Below are 19,451 nucleotides of genomic sequence, written 5' to 3'. Positions count from 1 at the left end.
CTTTGAGATGAAACAGAAGTCTGGGTTGTAGTCCACTTTCTATTGAGCTGAGTGGAATGTGTGTGTCTGTTTAGGGTCGTATATAAGGAAAGTGTTTTGTGCCGATAACCATTCCTTGGGTTTATTCCCGGCTTTGTCATTTTTTGAGTAGCCCCATCGTGCGTGGTGGCTGTTGAAGTGGCTGCTGGCAGAGGTGGTGATGGCCATTACTTTTTCGAGGACTTATATACATTGATGACCGTCATATGACCGACTGTCGATGTGCCGTCGCTTGTTGGTGGTGGAATTCAAAGCGTAATCCATGGCATGGTGAACTATCCGCTGCCCCACCGCTAATTAAATCTCGGCGGTTTCATTAATCGAACAAAGTGTGCATGGTACATGGAGTACCATGCTGATATAACATTTGAGTAAATTACATAATGATTAATTAATTTGCGGTGTCTTGTTTAAATGTCTGTTTGCACGCATGGGTGTTATGGGTTTGCAAAGATGTGATACTGTGTGACTAAACTAATTAAGAGGTAACATTTTTCCAATTGCCCTGTTGTTGAAAATTGTACCGTAGACTTATATACACTCGCGTGGTTTTATTTTCCATCAATGAAGATAACAGGGTCACTCTTCCAGTGCTTGAAATTCCAACCATATTCAGGACCATTTCTGTAAACAATTGATAAGCCATTAATCACAAGTAATAAATCACAGTCCCTAAATCGTATGCGTGCATTGTCGTACTGTACATAAACGTATCTGAAATAAAATAGCGAGGAATCATATTGAACATTAGAGATGATCGAAGGGGATCGCTTAAAAAAATAGTCATCATCCATTACCATTATTTTTTGCCATTGTTAGACAGGCCAGGCCGCTCAGAGTTAGTGGCAAACGGCTCGTAATCGGGAGTTGATATCCTGCTTGGTGGTTGACTCAACCCGTCATCCCTTTGGGGTAGATAAAATAGGCAACACTTTTGCGGGGATGTCAACAGTGGTTGTCCTATGGATAGCCTCACCCCCATCATAGGAATGAGGAATTTTCACCACTGGCTTACATATTTCAACAGGAAAAGAGCACCGGCCTCAGTTGCCTAATTTGATCAGGATCTCACTTTTAATTTTGGTTGATTTATATTCTATGGTTCTTTCGGTGAAGTCACGTAGATAGAAAAATTAATAACAATAAAATAATAAAAATAATGAAAATAAAGTGAGTAAAAAATAATAAAAATAGCACGACGTTTCAATTGCAACACAAGCAATCATCATCAGGAGAAAAAAGAGGGGGAAAACTGCGGAGGCAGGCTGTTTATAAAGGTTTAGAGATGGGCAGGGCAGCTAATGTTAATGTAGGAGAGGTATAAAAGGATGACATGTCACCCTTCTTGGATGTCTTAATCAAAAAGAGACCAGATGGCTCAATGAGCCACTCTGTCTACAGGAGGGTAATCCATATTGACGCCTACCTGAAGCCTGATTCCCACCACCATCCATCCCAAAAGAATTCCCTCATCAAAACGCTACACCAATGTATCCTCGACCATGAACACCTGACCAGTGAACTCAAACATGTACACCAAGCTCTCAAGGCGTATGGATATTCTGACTACACAATCCGCAAAGCCATCGCCCCAACTGCGGGGAAGGAGCCGTCTGAAGATCCGATCAAAACCTATCACCTTATCCTTACATAGCAGGGATAACCAAAACGATTTCCAAAATCTTGAACAAACACAAGATCCAGGTCCGATTTAACACAGTACATAAAATTCGTGATCTGATCCCATTTGTGAAGGACAAGGTTCCTGACATTCAATATCTCAGCGTCTACAAACTAAGCTGTATCTGCGGCAGCAATTACATTGGGGAAACCAAACGACATGTCTCGGACCGTGTTCGTGAACATAAGGCAGATTTGAAACACGGTAGGACCAATACTTCTGCCGTGGCTGATCATTACTTTAATGCGGCTGGCTCACGTTAAATTGATTTCTCTAAGACGATGGTACTTTGCAAGCCGACTGGCTATCAACAAAGATTCATTCACAAAGCCATCCATATATACAGACAGACACAATTTCAACCGAGAAGACGGTTTTAAACTCAGCAATCATTGGAAAGATGTCATCAACCACTTTGGGTCATGACTTGATTTGTGTTTTCTTGTCCACCTCCACCATCAGCAGTGTGGGTGTGTGGAGTGAGGTGCAATGCTTTGATTGGTGTAGACCTACTGCTGGTGTTCTCTCCTACATTAACATTAGCTGCCCCGCCCATCTCTAAACCTTTATAAACAGCCTGCCTCAGCAGTTTCTCCCCTCATTTTTCTCCTGATGACGATTGCTTGTTTTGCGATCAAAACGTCGTGCTATTTTTATTATTTTGTATTCACTTTATTTTTTATTTGAATTATTTTATTGCTATTATTTTTCTATCTATGTGACTTTACCGAGAGAACCATTGCATATTAATTCCTGCAGTCACGAAAGTTTTAAGTCAAAATTTTGTTGCTTTGGCAATCTCTAAAACAAAAAGAACGCAAATAGGAGCAGCGTGGCTTAACAATGCCAGACAGGAGGCTGATTTTCCTTGTTGTCTCGCGATCCCCTGTTATGATCTTAGACTACTAATGCTCAAAACGCTGCAGCGTTTCTCCAGAGTGCGAGCCATCTTGTTTCTTTCTCGAGGCAATCAGTCAAGAAGTCTGTATCTCTCTCTAAAGTGAATCCACAGACCCAGCACCGTTTAAAGTGATCATTTATATTCCCTTGCTCTCACAACACTCTGAATTCCTTCTTCTTTGTTATTAACTCCTTTGTTTACCATCTATTTTATACACCCTTGCACTTGGAAGAGGACTTTCTTTTTGCGCAGCGGCATACAGAGCATCTGCTTGCACTAAAACGGTGACAGTAAAGGTGCAGCCCTGCAATTGCTTGCTCACGCTACTGTTGGCAGAGTGGCCTCCACTGGAAGGGAGCTCTAGGGAGCCCCTCTAGGGTAGTGGTGGGGGGTGGAATTTGGCCTACTCTTCCACTACGGCCAGACGTCTTGGAAGAGTTTGGAGTATCCACACGCTACCCCATCACCACCGCACGCATCTTGTCGATCGACCGACTACAGTGAATCGTATATTTGAAGCTTTCGTGACTGCAAGGATTCATATTCTTAGTTTTTTTCGGTAAAGTCACGTAGATAAAAAAGAAAAATTAATAAAAAAGATTTTATTTTACTTTTTATTATTTTTCATTTTTTTATCTACGTGACTTTACCGAAAAAACCTAAGAATACGGTAAATAGATTTATTCTACTGTCGTGCCGGGAGATGGGATAGAACCGGCAACTTCTGGATTTGCGGCACGTGCTAACCATGACCGTGCGCTAGCCATGATACCACGGCAGCATCCCACTTGCACATGCCACGCTATTCATTAACAGCGGTTACATGCGTTGAATTGAAATTGTAGCTCGTATCCTATAATTTTGTTTTCAGCATTGGAATAGCATTTTTTTTTTAGTATCACCATGTTGCACGCTTGTAAAATCGGTTGATTCATCTCTTGCTGTTTGGTGATGTTGCACGTGGGGAGAGGTCATTGCCTGAAAATTTCCACGGTAATCACAAAGTGGTATTCGTTATGGTATTCATAACGTCGTGGTGTTTCACACACACAAAAAACACCTGGCAATCACAATTCCAGAATAGCCTGCCCTAAATGGGGGCATGCAATGACAAAGGTTGTTTTTATTTTTTTGACACCCGGAATCATTTGTAACACACAGTGAGGACTTGGCCCACAATAAGTCGGCCCCTGCCACCCACTTCCCCTCGTCGTTTGATAAATTGTCACGATTCACGGTGGGTGATTCGATGCAGGAGTGTTTTCTATTGTGGTAAATATAGCGGCCTCTAGTGGTAGTAGGGATCATGCACAATAATAGACTTACTTCCACGTTTAATTTTGTATATTATGAGCATGTGAATCGATTTTAACGTATGAATCTACAAGCCACGTCTATCCTTCCACTATGATCTCAAACTGTCATCCATCCCACTGCCCTCACGGCTCACAATCTGCTTAACAATGCTAATGGGCGCGGTGACAAATCCTAAAATAGATAGAGTTATTAAATTGCGATGAAATCAGTTCGTGCGCAGGTTCTGGGTGGATTGTTGCATCGCAGGATCGAGAGAGATGGCGGCAGTTTGGGGAGGCTTTCATCCAGCAGTAGATTCAGAATGGTTGATGATGATGATAACAGTAAGCGTAATAATAAATTTTTAACTAATCGATTAATCGTTCGATGCTGCTGCTGCTGTTGTTGGCAATGCTTTCTAGAGTGCCGCCAAGTTCTCCTGCCTGTCATGACGGACCACATCAAGCTATGGCTGAGCCACATGGATGAGGCAGAACACACGGTGGCTCTTCTGAGCGACATCGTGGAGGTTCTGCACAGTGACAGTGTGGTGAGTTGTGGTCTCTAAGTGTCACCTTTGGTGTCGATTTAGAATGCATGCCTTCTAACCGAAACGAATAAAAAACGATCTTGTTTTGAAGCTTTCATGACTGCAGGAATCCACACTCTTTGGTTCTTTCGGTGAAGATCTATTAATAATTATTAATAGATCGACGTTCGCTTGTGTTGCGATCGAAACGTCATGATCTATTAATAATTTTCTATCTACGTGACTTTACCTAATGGATCAAAAACGGTACAACCAAAAAAAAAAGTCCCAGCTTTGGGATTCAGTCCCTTGAGGAATTGTGGATAAATATAAGCCACACACGTTTAGCAGAAGAAGAAAACAATCAATATATAGTTACTTTTTTTTTAAGAACTTGATATATGTTGTTGATCCAGTCAGGATCAGTCCTTGCAAAGGGCATTAAAGTTTGTCATTGACATTGCTTACTCCTGGTTAAGTAACAATCTTGGCCTGGGTCCACTCTGGTGACGTTTTTATGAAAATTGTATTTCTCCTTCACCCCAAGTTTTAAATCGTTGCACATCACTGCAGCGTTTACACATTCGACCATGCAACTGACATTTTTAAACAAACGACCTTCAGAAATTAAAATTAAACTTAAACATTGCTTTAAATATTATTTCTCAACAAATTCGCGATGGGAAGGATGCTTTATTTGGATTTTAGTCATGTAATTGTGCACAATCTACTTATTAGTGTATATTCCCTGTAAATATACAATGCTGGGCGAACGTTGGCATGGCTTGAACCGTTGAACCAACATTGGCCCAATGTCCCATGTTTTCTGGTTTGCCGTATTCTCGGAAAGTAAGATGCAGCCCAAACTTTCGTTTTCATACAGGGAGAATATAGGTGTCTCATAACCCAGAGGATATGGTGATTTGTACAGTAGAATTCTATTTTTATAAATACTGTTTACATCATCACCATTCTTTGCCGCATTGACCGCTGATGCCCATTTACGACATAGCCATGCTTAAAGGCTGTACCAAATGTCCATTGTGATTTATCGACTTTGAAAAACATTACTTCCAGCAGGAGGAGCTCATGTCACGCTTGTAAATTATTTATTTATCATCAACATTGCTTTCAACCAAGTTTATGAACAATACTTCATCATTATGATGATGTATTACATTGCATGAAGGATATCCTAGGCACCATTGAGTGACCGTCGATTATAGAACATACGTGGGTTAATGAAATAATTCGAACTGCTGAGAAGAAGAATTTGGCTTGGGCAGGACCCATCGCTAGAAGGGGAGATGACCAAAAATAATAATGGGGTGGCAGCCAAAGAATGGAATTTGACCTTGAGGCCGTTCACTGAAGAGATGAAGTGATGACATCAGTTCTTAGGTGTAGGTGTTAGGTGGATCATGACATCGCATGATCTTGGTAGGTGGTGGCGGTGGCTTTTGGGGAGGCCCTCATCATAGATGATGATTAAAAAACAATGTTACTATACAGAATTGAGACTTTTGTTTTTTCGTGTACATTTTGCGGTACAACATAATAGCATATATTCTTATTCTTACCTCTTACTTTTATGTAAATGATTTTACCTTGGGTGGTCTGCACACATATATGCTTATTTTTACCTCTATTTTTATTTCAATGAAATTATTTACAATTGTATGTAAATAAAACAATTTGTCAATAGAAGCAAATAATTATTGTATGCATATAATGGAAGTATTTATCTGGGTGTAACGGTAATATTTAAGCAATGCCAAGCTTTGCATCCGAAAACTGGACAAGCAACGTAACAGCACACACATTATAAACAGATCTTATTCGCATTATTCAGTTGTCAATCATGCCACAATGTTGGCAACAACAAAAAACGGTAGCGCAAAGTGCCACCAACCTTCACACCTTTCTCATTACCTGTTCCCAAATTAATTTTGCTGTCTTCTTTTGGATTTTCTGTTTGCACTCAGTCACATATTCACTTTAAGATGTTTTTTGTCCATGTTTTTGTTTTTTGTTTGTTGCGGTTGCACCCGATTCAAGAGCCGAATGGCTCACAGGGCGATACCTAATAAATGAACTTGAACTTGAAATGAACTTGAAATTTATAGTATTAAAAAGCCACAGTTTAGACCACAGCTTAAAAAAAAGCAGACGGAAGCATGTGACCGGAGTTGCAATGGTAATTTGTTTTCAGTCAGGTCGTTTATTTACCAATAAATTCACATACAATTTGTCCCTCGACAGTTTAACGTGCCGGGCACCAACTTTCCACGGAGCTAAGTCGCTATTTAATGTATCCCAGGTGTGCAACCTGAGACCAGGGCTCATACTTAAATGTGATTATTCTTTTGTTTTTGCGCCAGCAAGCATCCTGCAGAATGGTGGCTGACTGGGCTTAGTAAATTGGTGGGTAAGATAATGATGGATCGTCTGGAATGTATTTCTGGGAAGAAATAGTGTCCCGGCAGGCTATGTGGGTGGAGAAGTTATCAGAGTGAGCGACTTGCAGAGATCAGACGTGACAGTATAGGTCATTTCCCCTGAAAGCCTACAAACAATATTGCCGTCAAGAAAATAACTACATTCCACCTTTTGGCTGATGCAATATATTATGGTTGTGATGCTTCCAAAGTATTTTTTAAAATATATTTATATATGCAGAAATCATTAAAAGGTCCTTGTGTGTGGAACATTGAGAATAAGCCCTTCTGAAGGTGGCTTAGAGAGGTAATGAATACTATCCTTGCATAGTAGAGATATGACAGTAAGATGAGCGAATATTCGCATTTGTTTAAGTTCACGTGGCACAAAAGATCAATAGGGCACAGATGGAGTGACGTCATTGGCGAGTGAATAATTCATGCATTGAAATGTATCCTGGGCTTTTGCTCACATTTAATAAAGTGAGAGGACTAGGCACTTGTCAATCCATTTCTTTGGAATATTTTGAAGAAGTTGGGTCTATTTTTAACGTACAACCATCCCACCTGCTGCTTTAGCATATGTTTTGCTCTGAGATCCACAGGGTGGAATGGAGGTAGCTCAGAGGTTCTCTTGCCACGTTATGAACCTTGTAACCTGAGTTAAATTCTCGGCCACGGTTAACTTCAGTGAAAAGGGACATCGGAACCAGTCATGCACCACCCCCTTCATTTCACCAACAAAGACAAACCAACGTGGTGAAAAATGGTTAAACAACCCCATGAGTGATATGGCATGAGTAGGCCTTCATCCATAGCCATTTTGACGAGCGTGCATTTAATATAGAATACATGGATTGTTGTTGATGCTGTGTGTGTGTGTGTGGTTTGTAGCTACACAGAAATATTTCCCTTTATAAGTTTCGATTATAAAATCCGCTTATGTGTTACTGAATACAAATATGAATTCCATAAATATTACCAAGTGCCACCCCTTGTGCGGAGACCAACCAAAGTAAATTCCACTTCTGAAAGAATAAGCGGGCAAGTTATTGCATCTGCTTGCAAGTATATCGGAGCCTAAAACTACCGTGACATTGTGTCTGCAATTGTGGTCACAAAATACCTGTAATCGTAAACGAATGGTAATTCCCTACCAAAGTCATTTACTTTTCCAGTTCATATTTAACATGCCCTCCAACGCGCAGTGAACGGGCACGTGCACTTCACAGTTGAAGCATAAAATGGACCGACTGAATTGACGGTATGCGCAGCGATCGCCTATGAGCACGTCACCCAGAAATGTGCCTGATCTCATCAGAACTCAGAAGCTAAGCAGGATGGAGCCTCGAGAGAGAGATGCGTGATGTATTGCCAATCAACCCCCATGAGCTGCACGGTATAGGGCAGGGACCTCATCCAGCAGTGGATTGACAAATGAATGTACATGCACACATGTGCAGTGGGTGGCTTTGGGTATAATGCAAAATAGAGAGACTTAAGGTTGTCTGAAAAGAACATTTCAAATACAACATTGCATGCTGCTTTCACGGTAAACATTACATCATCTTTTTGATGAAATGTCCACAAAGTATGCCAAATTATCCACAACTAAAAAAGCTTTTCACGGATAAGCTGCTGTACCGTGTAAAAAGAAAATATTTGGATGTTTCGCTTTGCAAACAGAATATCGCGAACAATTTCTTCAAAAAATACATGGGGAAAAACCTGAGAGTGCTTTTTATTCTGTCATAGTAATTTAAAACGTCGCACCACAGCTGCCTCACAGCCCACACATAAGAAGGTGCAGCCTCAAGAGCGCGTGTGTGTATGCGTGTGTGTATGCGTGTGTGTTATCAAGTAGTGGGAAGAGGTGGTGTAGCGGGCAGCACGCTGCGCTATGAACCCGGCAGACCCGAGTTCGATTCCCGCTCACGGCCAACACCAGTGACAATTATCTGACCCGGTCCTGGGCCTCCCCTAGGTCGACTCAGCCTCAAATGAGTACCTAGTGCGGTGTATAAACATCACCACTAGGGAGACAAAGGCGGTCGGGCGTGGTGCTGGCCACCCACCCCCCTCGTGTACCGTTGCGGCCTTCATAGGTGCTCGCTAACAGCACTTGCCCCTACAGTCTGTTCAGGCTATATGGGGGATCTTTGTTATCAAGTAGTGGGGAGCTGTGGCGTAGCGGGTAGCACGCTGCGCTAGGAATCCGGTGTCCTGAGTTAGATTCCCGCTCACGGCCAACACCAGTGACGAATATTTGAACTCGTCCTGGGCCCTCCCCTACGTCGACTCAGTCTCAAATGAGTACTTGGTGCGGTAGACAAACATCGCCACTCGGGAGACAAAGGCGGTCGGGCGTGGTGCTCGCCATCCACCCCCTCGTGTACAGTCTGTTAAGGCTATACGGGGGATCTTTGTTAGCAAGTAGCTGTGTGTGCATTCCAGCATAACAACAACAAAAATGCCCTACACAGGCTGCATTGTAATTTACACATCCCGAGAGACAAAGAACGTGGAGCGGTGTATTTCTCCAACCCTTGTTAGGTTCCTTCCACCGTGCCCGCTTGGTCTTCAGCAAACAGGAAAGCTCACCTCTTCGCTTGTGTGCAGATATTGCCCACCCTGAGTCGTTGTTTAATAGATTTCTGTGTTAAAAAAACAAAGGCCCAACATGTCAGAAGCTGACCTTTTGCTGTAATCTATTAGATGCAGCTACCTGGAGCAGCGTTGGTCAATAATGGATTGGTTCTCTGTTTAAGTCACGTACTCCACCGGCATTGGAGTATTTTTTGTACAATTCGCGTAAACTTCCAAAATTGTATTTTGGACACTAATGTAGCTATTTTTTGTCAGAGCCGTAGCGCTATCATGTTAAATTATGTTTCGTCCTCAATGGTATGTATTCCTTTACACTGTTAACCGACTCACTTTCCAATTATAACACTGTTTTCCCTCTCCCTACATACAAATCAATGCAATTGTTGTTGTATGGTCAAGTTGCATACACAATTAGATTACAATGACCTGCTTGTTGTAGAAAGTCCCAGTAAATCCATTTGTCTCATTTTGGATGCTTTGCCGATAAAGATGGGCCACTTTAACTGCTGCCTTTTTACATGCATGACAATTATATTTGATGTCAAAATTATGCTTGAGCAAAATAGCTTTTACAGATCAGAATCTGCCTACATGCCAATGTAGAGTTGCATTCGATCGCAATTATGTCAAAGCCAATTAAGATAATGAAAACAAATTCAGGGAGATACTATAATTCAGTTGTAAATTGTTCATATAATAGGTTCATAACTACTTGTATTTTTACCTAAGTAAGGGCCTCACCGTGCCATTTCGGTCACAAGCGTTATCTGACCACATGTCAACATGCTGTTTGGCGCAGGTTCGTGAAATGCGAGGCTCAGAACCAGTTCAGATATAAGTGTGACCAGACATCAAACTCATGTTACTGGTAAAGTCACGTCGAAGGGAAATAATAAAATAATAAAAATAAAACATAATAAAATAAGTTTATTATGTTTTATTCTTATTATTTTTTATTATTAAGGGAAATAATAAAATAATAAAAATGAAACATAATAAAATTATTTTATTTTATTATGTTTTATTTTTATTATTATAAAATTATTTTATTTTATTATGTTTTATTTTTATTATTTTATTATTTCCCTTCTACGTGACTTTACCGAAAGAACCAAGAAGATGAATCCCTGCAGTCGCGAAAGCTTTAAATCGAAATCATGGTGCAGGTTCCTAGCATGGTGTATTAACCGTTGTGATACCGCGACCCCCTTTATTCTGAATGTGTTGCTCCATTGTGGAATGATGCCTCAACGATTCTTCGATTCAAAAAGACTCGACAAAACTGGCTGAAAGAAACACAGAGTTCATTCTTCCCCTATCTCATGTATATAAATAGTTCATGAAGGTCATTGGGAACAAAACAATGGATAATTCAGAAGCCAACTAATCTAGTAAGCAAGATGGTTTGGAAAGGTTCCTCTATCATCGAGCACATACCTACTTCCTATCAGATTCTGAAAAAGACTAATGAATATAAAATACCATTATGCCAAGCGTTTGTAGGCTATGAAAAGACATTTGACTCGGGGGAAATTGATGCAGTCGAGATGGATTGTTTCATCTGGAGACCATGATGGATGATGATAATAATATCATGTCAACTTGTAACGGGCACAGTATTCGCTCACTCTCCGAGAGAGAGAGAGAGAGACTCAGAGTTTCGAGGAACTAGACAAGGGAGACCTTCATCCAGGAGTGTATAGACCAGGGGCCTGCAGCCAATATAACAGGAAGACATACTTTTTTTTTTCGAATTTTACGTAATAAAACAAAACCTCAGCAATTCAAGAGCCGCAATGCAAGTGAATACGAGATGGTGGTCCTTACTGATGGACGTCACGAAGCAGCCCTTAAAGAGCCGCATGCAGCCCCAGAGCCGCAGGTTGTCGACTCTTGGCAAAGACCAGATGAGTCAGTGGGCCACATCAGCGGCCCTCCTTCACCGCAGTGGGCTGCCAGATTGAATTCATCGGGCTTGTGCAACGTATCACGACCCCACGCATCACCCTAGACCAGGGGTCGGCAACCTACAGCTCCGGCGCCGCATGCGGCTCTTTAAGGACTCCTTCGTCATGTTATTGACTTGCGTTGCGGCTTTTGAAACTTTTTTTTTTCCGGATTCGAACAAAAATGTCTCTGCTTGCTATTTTGGTTGCCGTCCGCTTGCCCAAGGCACACTTAGACCAGGTCACCGCGAGGGGCTCCGCGGGCCGCATGGAGCCCACGGAGCCGCCAGGTTAACCACCACCGGTATAGACCATCGGCTGATGATGATAGTGAAGTTTGTTAAGTCGTTAAGCGTTGTGTTAGTTAATCACTAAGATTAGACATCTGGAAACAAAAGTTTGTTGTGCTTCCCCCGCACCTCCGATTAGCGTGGTTGGCTACGTATGGTGCAAAAGAAGTTCAACACACATACATACAAAATGGAAGGTTATCAGTTACACAACAACACGGTGACAAAAACAGCAGATTCACAGGGATCAACAACTGCATTGCAAGCCAATGGCACCGATAAATAGATGGCTCCCTCTCATGCATCATATCCACCGCTGTGGGCTGCTGTTATTCATATGGCTGCTATGAAATTACATTTAAATATTTCAACACGTTTGGGGAGGATCCCTCGGAAACCTAACGTGACATCAAACCAGAAACAAGATTGGTTTTGCTTTAAGCAGTGCACGCGTGGAAGTGTTTAGGGAATGTGTGCTGGTATAACATATGTCGTGGTCATTGATGGTTATAACAGATTTCCTGTCAGTGTCTAATAGGTGTGTGATCTGCTTATAATGTTTATGTTTTGTGTATGATTAATGCTGTGAGAGGAGAGGAAAATAGCCACAATGATGTCGCCTGAGAGTTTTAATTAGTCTGAGTAATGCAGGCACATTATTATGATTCGTAATAGAATTCTTGAAAGCAATTGAAGACATTGACTTCACGTAAATTCGTCAAAATAGGCATGGAATTAGATATTGTCTCGTCGTAATAACTGACTTGGAAGCCTGCTTGAGCAATCGTGGTCCTATACGGCCCACTCACATTCACTACCCACTGACGAGCTCACTCAATCTACTTGAGGAGATGGAGAACAGGACAAATACTGATTAGTATATGTGTTTTTTTTTATTAATTGCACTGATGATATACATCGTAAATGGTAAAGTTAGCGATTGTAAAGATAGCAGCAGCGATGTTGATTCACGAGATCCCATTCCGATCGATTTTAAGTGCATTCATGTCCAGTTGTTAAAATTAGGGAGGGGGCGGCGGGGGGGTGTCTAACAGCTGTGATCGAATTATTAAAATGGTGCTGTTTCTAAGGTAGATAATAAGGCCAAGATAATCAAGACTATAAAGCAACTTAAATTAATAAAGTTGGTTAGGTCTTTAAAATTAAAATTGAGGCCTAAATGTAATTTCATATATAGACAGCACATTACCATAAACCACTTAACAGATTAAAGATGTAGCTTGGAATATTTCATTGGGAACATACAATGAACAAAATCATGATTTAATTTGAAAAACTAGCTTGGTAAAGAGATAGTGTGATAGTGATTGCATGACATTTTGCATTTACATAAAACGAATGTAATGTATTCCTAGTGATGGTACGTCTATTGTGCTCAGCGTTATCTTACAACAATGGATAGCACTGTGAACATTGACAACACAAATACATGTTCCAATAATCGCATTTCAAAAGAACACACAACACTATCACCATCAATAGCAATAGTTACTCTAATAAATTCCAAGAGTCGAGAAACATAAAAAATCAAGCTATTTCTTAAGCACACAATAGACCTATTGTTCAGTTTTGAACTGCTGAAATATTTGAAAATGTTAATATTTGAAGACCATAAAATTATAGATTTCAGCTCTAACCTTCATTAAGATGGATGGTACGGGCAAAGCACTTTCATCTAAAGTGTAGAAAACGGAAACATTTACCACGGTCGGATTTTTTGCACGAGTAAATGTTGAAATATGGACGAAATGATTCCCTAGCAAGGAATACGAGAGATACATTCATTGTACAGTTATTCCCATGAGAATTGCCTTTGCATAAGAGGCAGTCGATACACTGCATGTCTGCACACACTGCCAGACAGCCACCAAAAAGAAAATAACTATATCTATAAAGCGAATATTGTTTTTTTTATTGGCTTTGCTTACAATGTGAGCAAAGTTTTACAAACTGTCTGGACAGGTGGTGCAGAGGTAGGGCTCGTGGCTTGCGATCAGAAAGGAAATTAGTTGTTTCGGCGATTCATTTCACTGGGGTAATTAAAATGAATACCACCTTTTGGGAAGTCAAGAGAAATTCGCAAAAGTGATTTGAATACATGAATCGTATGGGGTGACTGGCTTCTGACATAGGGATGCGGAATTTCCACCACTGGATCAAGGAGCTGTTAAGCAGAAAACCACTTAGACTTTTCAATTGTACTATTTATTACAAATGTAATAACACGCTGGAGACGGCTTGTAGAATCGGTCCTTTTATTTAACTTTCTTTGCAGTTCACAAACACTCCCCCCGTTGCTGGCAGGCAACGGGAAGCGGGCAGACAGTCACCAGAGACCCACCACCACGTGGCACCAGGAGCCCCACTCACGCGTGGCCTCCCTCTCTCTTAGTTCTGTGTCTGCTCCCGTGTCTCTCCTCTCTCCCCTTATTTAATGCCTGGGTCACGTGGTACACTCCAGCCAATCCTCAATAGCCTGCGCCGAATGTTCCAGATCCCCCATCAAATCCCGGGACCACGCCCCTGACTTGTCTTCCCATTGGCTGAGGCCAAGACCAACGAAACCAATCACCTAGCTGACATCCCGTGATCACGCTGAGGCCATGCTCCCAGGCTCTCCCCCCATTGGCTGTAAAGCAGGACCGGCAAAGCCGATCACCACGTGAATCTGACATAGGCTCTTATTACACAAACACAACAAATTAATACTCTTTTAATTTGCAATTGATGACATCTCATTATTAACGGGTAGTAGATTTAAACCCGGGTTTCTCGTTCTTTGCTTAATTAACTATACTTTTGTTATTTATTATGGAATTACAAAGGATTGCATTTATAGCCGTGCATGTAAATGGTATTTAATGTCCTACTAACTATGCAGAAAATGTTTTGCACCAGATATTGTTATATATCAATATAAGTTAATGGAGAAAGCTATTTGAAACTACAGTGTATAAAAATGAATTGGAGAAAAAAAATACCGTACAAGCAAGCACTTTAAAGTGAAGCGATAATCACATTCATATTTGTAGGTGTCACTTATTTTCTGTCAGTTAATTAGTCACTAACATGTCTACAGAACATAGAACAGGTGACAATGCTTGCGTTTTCTGATGAGAAACTTCAGTGCCCCCAAATTTTCCGGAGTATTCGATTTCTTACAAGGATGTCTGGCGCTGATCTGCTGTGCTCTACCATTCCTTAATGAGCAAAGTAATGTGTAAAATCCAATTCACCATCTCAAGGGCCCATTCCTCATCTGCATACAAAAGCGTTTCCCTTCGCAATGATTACCATTTACTTATCGCCAAGCGGACCATTATGGGCAAAAGAAAAAGGATAACCACCGTCTAGGTGGAGAGGTGAGGTGAGCCCATGTGCAGAGGATGGATTGTGGCATCTCTGGACCATGTATGGTGCAATATACTTAGCAATGGATTGCCTATGGCCAATGATAATGATGATGACATTTGTATTTAAATCAAATAAGAGCATTATGAAAGAGGGCATCTTGTACGTATGTATGTTGAACTTCTTTCGCATCGTACGTAACAAAGCGTGCTAATTGGAGCAAGGACAACAAACGGATATTTTTTCGGTAAATACCTATGTGACTTTACCGAAAAAACTAAGAGTATGAATCCTTGCAGTCACGAAAGCTTCAAATCTAAAACGGATATTTGCATGAGAGATCTGGATTAGAATAAGGAGAGAAAAATAGCAAAATCCCAATGAGTGCAGCATTACAATTAAAATATCCAAAGACAATTGAATATTTAAAAAAAATCTCATGGTTATTATTTCTAAACATTTGCATTTATAAATTGCATAAGGTCAAGGTTATAGATGATGTGCATTTAATTTGGCACTTTGCTGAAATGCATCACGAAGTGCCTTACAAAATGCAAGATAAATAAAACGTAGCAACAACAAAAACAGAATAGAGAAATGCAGGAAGGTGTAAATAGAGCACTCTGTGACCGCACACAATCTGTAAGTTGTCTAGAAAAATGGCCGCTTGCTACACAAGGATGTGCCCCTGGTCGGAGATCCTGAGCTAGGCCAAGAAAGCGACTCTGGGAGCAAACAGATGGTGATGCAAATCAACAGCGTGGCCAGAGGGAAGCGGAGGGAGGTGCCACACCGCCACCAGGCCTCCGAAAAGAGGATAGCACGAGACACTGACTTCGAAGGAGGAGACTTCAACAATCCGGTACCAGCGCCACCAAGACTGATGCCAATGAGTCCCAGGGTGATCACGGGTCCAGTGTTGGTGTCACGGGGATAACAAACACTCCATTGGTGTTTTTGTACTTGGTCCGTTTTAGATCCAGTTTTATGTATTCTATAAGAATTCTAATGCTTCATCAAAGGTAAAACAGACTATTTAAAATGTGGCCCTTAACTGGTAGTAATGCACATTATAGTGGTATAACTTGTTCATGTATGTGCTGTTGAGGTTTATAAACAATGGCTGGTTATACAGGATGAATTATTATTTAGACTCAACATGTATACCAATGGTCCTCCCGTTATATTATGTGTGACCTTAAATTGACAGCAAATATTTCTAAACTTTTAATACTGGCGTGATCTTTCAATAAAAGGTTATGTCATTTGCTTGAGAATGTTTGAAAGGCCATTCAATCATGCATTTACAGAGTTAAATACGGAAAGCCTTATAATGGGAACAATAGCTAGTTTGTTATTTTAAAAAAATCATGATCATGTACATTAGATTCAACAATGTAAATAATGACTAAAGTTATTTGATACATTCCCAAATATATTTAAACTTGTTTTACTGTAAAGAAAATGCATTAAAAGTTAAGTACATATATGCTTTTAGTTAGATAATTGGTAACATTAAATTAAATGTTAAGTTGTGTCGTAAGTTATTCATCCAATGACCTCTAGGAAACATTTTGAGAATAAAAAAATAAGCACTTTGTCATAAATTATTGCAGAAACATTTGAGCAGTCACGTTATACGTATTGTAGATGTGTATTTATCATAATGCGAAGGGTGGGTCATGCACTGCTCTACAAACCCAGCCGTCTGATTGATTGATTCTCTGCCATGGCTAACATCAGTGGCGAGTGACATATCAACCGATCCTGCACACCTCCTCACCAGTGCAGGGAAGTATAGCCAAACCACACTCATCACCAAAGTGGCACGTGGAAGCCTTCATCCAGCAGTGGATTAACCAAGGGCGGCACATTATATGTCAGTTTTATGGTGCAATTTCTGGGCCCTAGCCAAGCTCGGCCGTTGCCAAGCTTACATTTACAAGCAAATTTCTCTCTCATACTCGCACTCCTGCTCGCTCCTACATTAACATTGGCTGCTGCGCCCATTTCTAAAACCTTTATTAACAGCCTGCCTCGGCAGATTCCCCCTCTTTTCACCTGAAGACGGTTGCTTGTGTTGCGATCGAAACGTCGTGATCTATTATTTTTACTACCTACGTGACTTTACCGAAAGAACCAAAGAGTAATATGCTAAGCCTTTAAATAATTTCTCCTACATTAACATTAGCTGCCCCGCTCATCTCTAAACCTTGATGAACAACTTGCCCTCAGAGGCTAACCTCCCAGTTCCTGATGACGACCGCTTGTGCTGCGATCGAAACGTCGTGATATTTGTATTATTTTTATTCACTTTATTTTTATTATTTTGTTATTATTTTTGACTATCTACGTGACTTTACCGAAAGAACCATAGTATACCTTTAAATCATATTTTGGACTCAAGATAGGTATGCTTGACCTTGGTTATTCTGTATGGAGACCCCTCCTTATAGGGACCACCAAATGAGGAGAAAGCCAACCAACCTGCATACTCCTAAGGCCACTCAGTTGGATGTCCCATATACAGAGCTGGCCCACATTTGGGGGTTCTCATTGCACGTAGTTTGTCAATCTGTGAATACAATTTCAGCATTGATTTTAATAATAAATGAGTTATTACCCATTGAGGTATTACCATCATTTAATTTTTATGTTGGTTGGTTTTTTTTCTCGATTGAAAGCTTTCGTGACTGCATGGATTCATATTCTTAAAAATAAAAAAAATATGTATTATTATTTTATTATTTCCCTTCTACGTGACTTTACCGAAAGAACCAAGAATGTGTTTTTTTTTTCATCTAAAAATAATTTGTTCCGAATGAAAAAAGTTATTTAAAAAATTATTGTATTTCATTAGACGTCTGGGAATGTCATCCAGTACATTAAACGGGATTCTTCATCAAAATCGTTTATTCTGGGTGAATTTTGTCGAGCAGAGCAAATTTAAAAGGTACATTCTCCGCAGTTGCTGAGTCACAGTCGTCGTTATTTACAGGTGAACCGTCAGACACAAATGGCCAATTGAGCCAACCCCGTGCCTCCTCTCAAAACAAGCCTTGTGCATTTGCCCGTTTCCTCAATTTCATCTTCACGTAATTAGCATGCTCGTTTTATAGCCCAAAGGATTAATTGGGTTCTAAACAAAATGGCATTTTTTTATTGTCTTTATTTCAAAACCACGAAGCTTTCCATCTAATTATTTGGCTTAGTCACCAAGGAACCTGAAGCAAAATTATGTTCTCGCTCAAAGGTTACCTTTGCAGAGGATAGAGCACAGTCTGTAGCTCTGTGGCATTTGGAAACAACTAGAAATAGTTTATAGCTGCAATATTTTGCACAGCAGGGGAAAGGAATTGGTGAAGAGAAAAATAAAGGTAATAAAAATGTCATTTTCCATTGAATAGAGAGAAGGAAGGTAACTAAATTAGCTTTTTTAATTAAAAGGAGATTTCTTTGTTCTCTGTAATATGAATGTAGTGCAGCATGGAACTAATTGATGTAATCCCAAGAGAAAATAGCTAACTTTTAATTCCACAGTTTAGAATGAGAATATTAATCTAACAGATATGTTATTAAATTTCGATTTAAAGCCTTCGTGACTGCAGGGATTCATCTTCTTGGTTCTTTCGGTAAAGTCACGTAGAAGGGAAGTAATACAATAATAAAAATAAAACATAATAAAATAATTCTCACGACGTTTCGGCCACAACGCAAGCAGCCGTCCTCAGGTGAAGAAGTGGGAAGAAGAGCGCCTAGACAAAATAATTTGCATATCAAGAGGAATTTATCATATGGAAATGCATATGGAAACGTCGTGAGAATTATTTTATTATGTTTTATTTTTATTCTTTTATTACTTCCCTTCCACGTGACTTTACCGAAAGAACCAAGAAGAAGATATGTTATTGTTTAAAAAAAAATGCATTGTACACAAAAATATCCACAATATTTTTAATATGAAGGGATGTACGGTATACTTCCGGGCACAAGACAATATGTAAATGTGTCAAAATGCAATTTCAGTTTTCTTGGATCACCCCATCCTCTCAATTCGTTACTTTTTGGATGCTCATTCTAATCTGTTCACGTTTACTGCACATTGAATCATGGTCCTCTTCCTCCTCTTCTCTGTGTCTGTGCCACGACACTACGACTCGTCGTGGATTGCATGTTATGCATGTTATGCAATACACGAAAAGGTATTGTCTTTGAACTCACAGTGCTTAGGTTTAACCAGTTCAACCAAAAATTCAGTTCAACCAGGTCAATACAACCAAGAGGCTTGATCTTGAATTTTACAAACTTGACTTTTGACTGGCACCCGGGAAGACAACAATTCCATCTCCCTA

The 19,451-nt window shown here is 40.3% G+C and overlaps 2 protein-coding genes across 2 annotated transcripts in view; one reads left to right on the top strand and one right to left on the bottom strand.

Annotated features, from left to right (window-relative positions):
- LOC133345555 (conopressin/neurophysin-like) overlaps positions 1-19,451 on the bottom strand; it is a 559,395-nt gene that overhangs the window by 20,418 nt on the left and 519,526 nt on the right. The gene's annotated exons all lie outside the window — the stretch shown is intronic.
- The window catches only part of LOC133345551 (dedicator of cytokinesis protein 1-like), a 209,175-nt gene that overhangs the window by 39,493 nt on the left and 150,231 nt on the right, over positions 1-19,451 (top strand). The window contains exon 27 of the mRNA XM_061556432.1: positions 4,340-4,467. Within this exon, the coding sequence (XP_061412416.1) occupies positions 4,340-4,467 (128 nt within the window). The remainder of the gene's footprint in view (positions 1-4,339; positions 4,468-19,451) is intronic.

Source organism: Lethenteron reissneri, chromosome 22 (assembly GCF_015708825.2).
Source record: "Lethenteron reissneri isolate LAM-NWPU_2019-01 chromosome 22, ASM1570882v1, whole genome shotgun sequence".
Classification (NCBI taxonomy): domain Eukaryota; kingdom Metazoa; phylum Chordata; class Hyperoartia; order Petromyzontiformes; family Petromyzontidae; genus Lethenteron; species Lethenteron reissneri.
The sequence above is the reverse complement of the archived record's forward strand: the minus strand, read 5'-3'. Positions and strand labels throughout refer to the sequence as shown.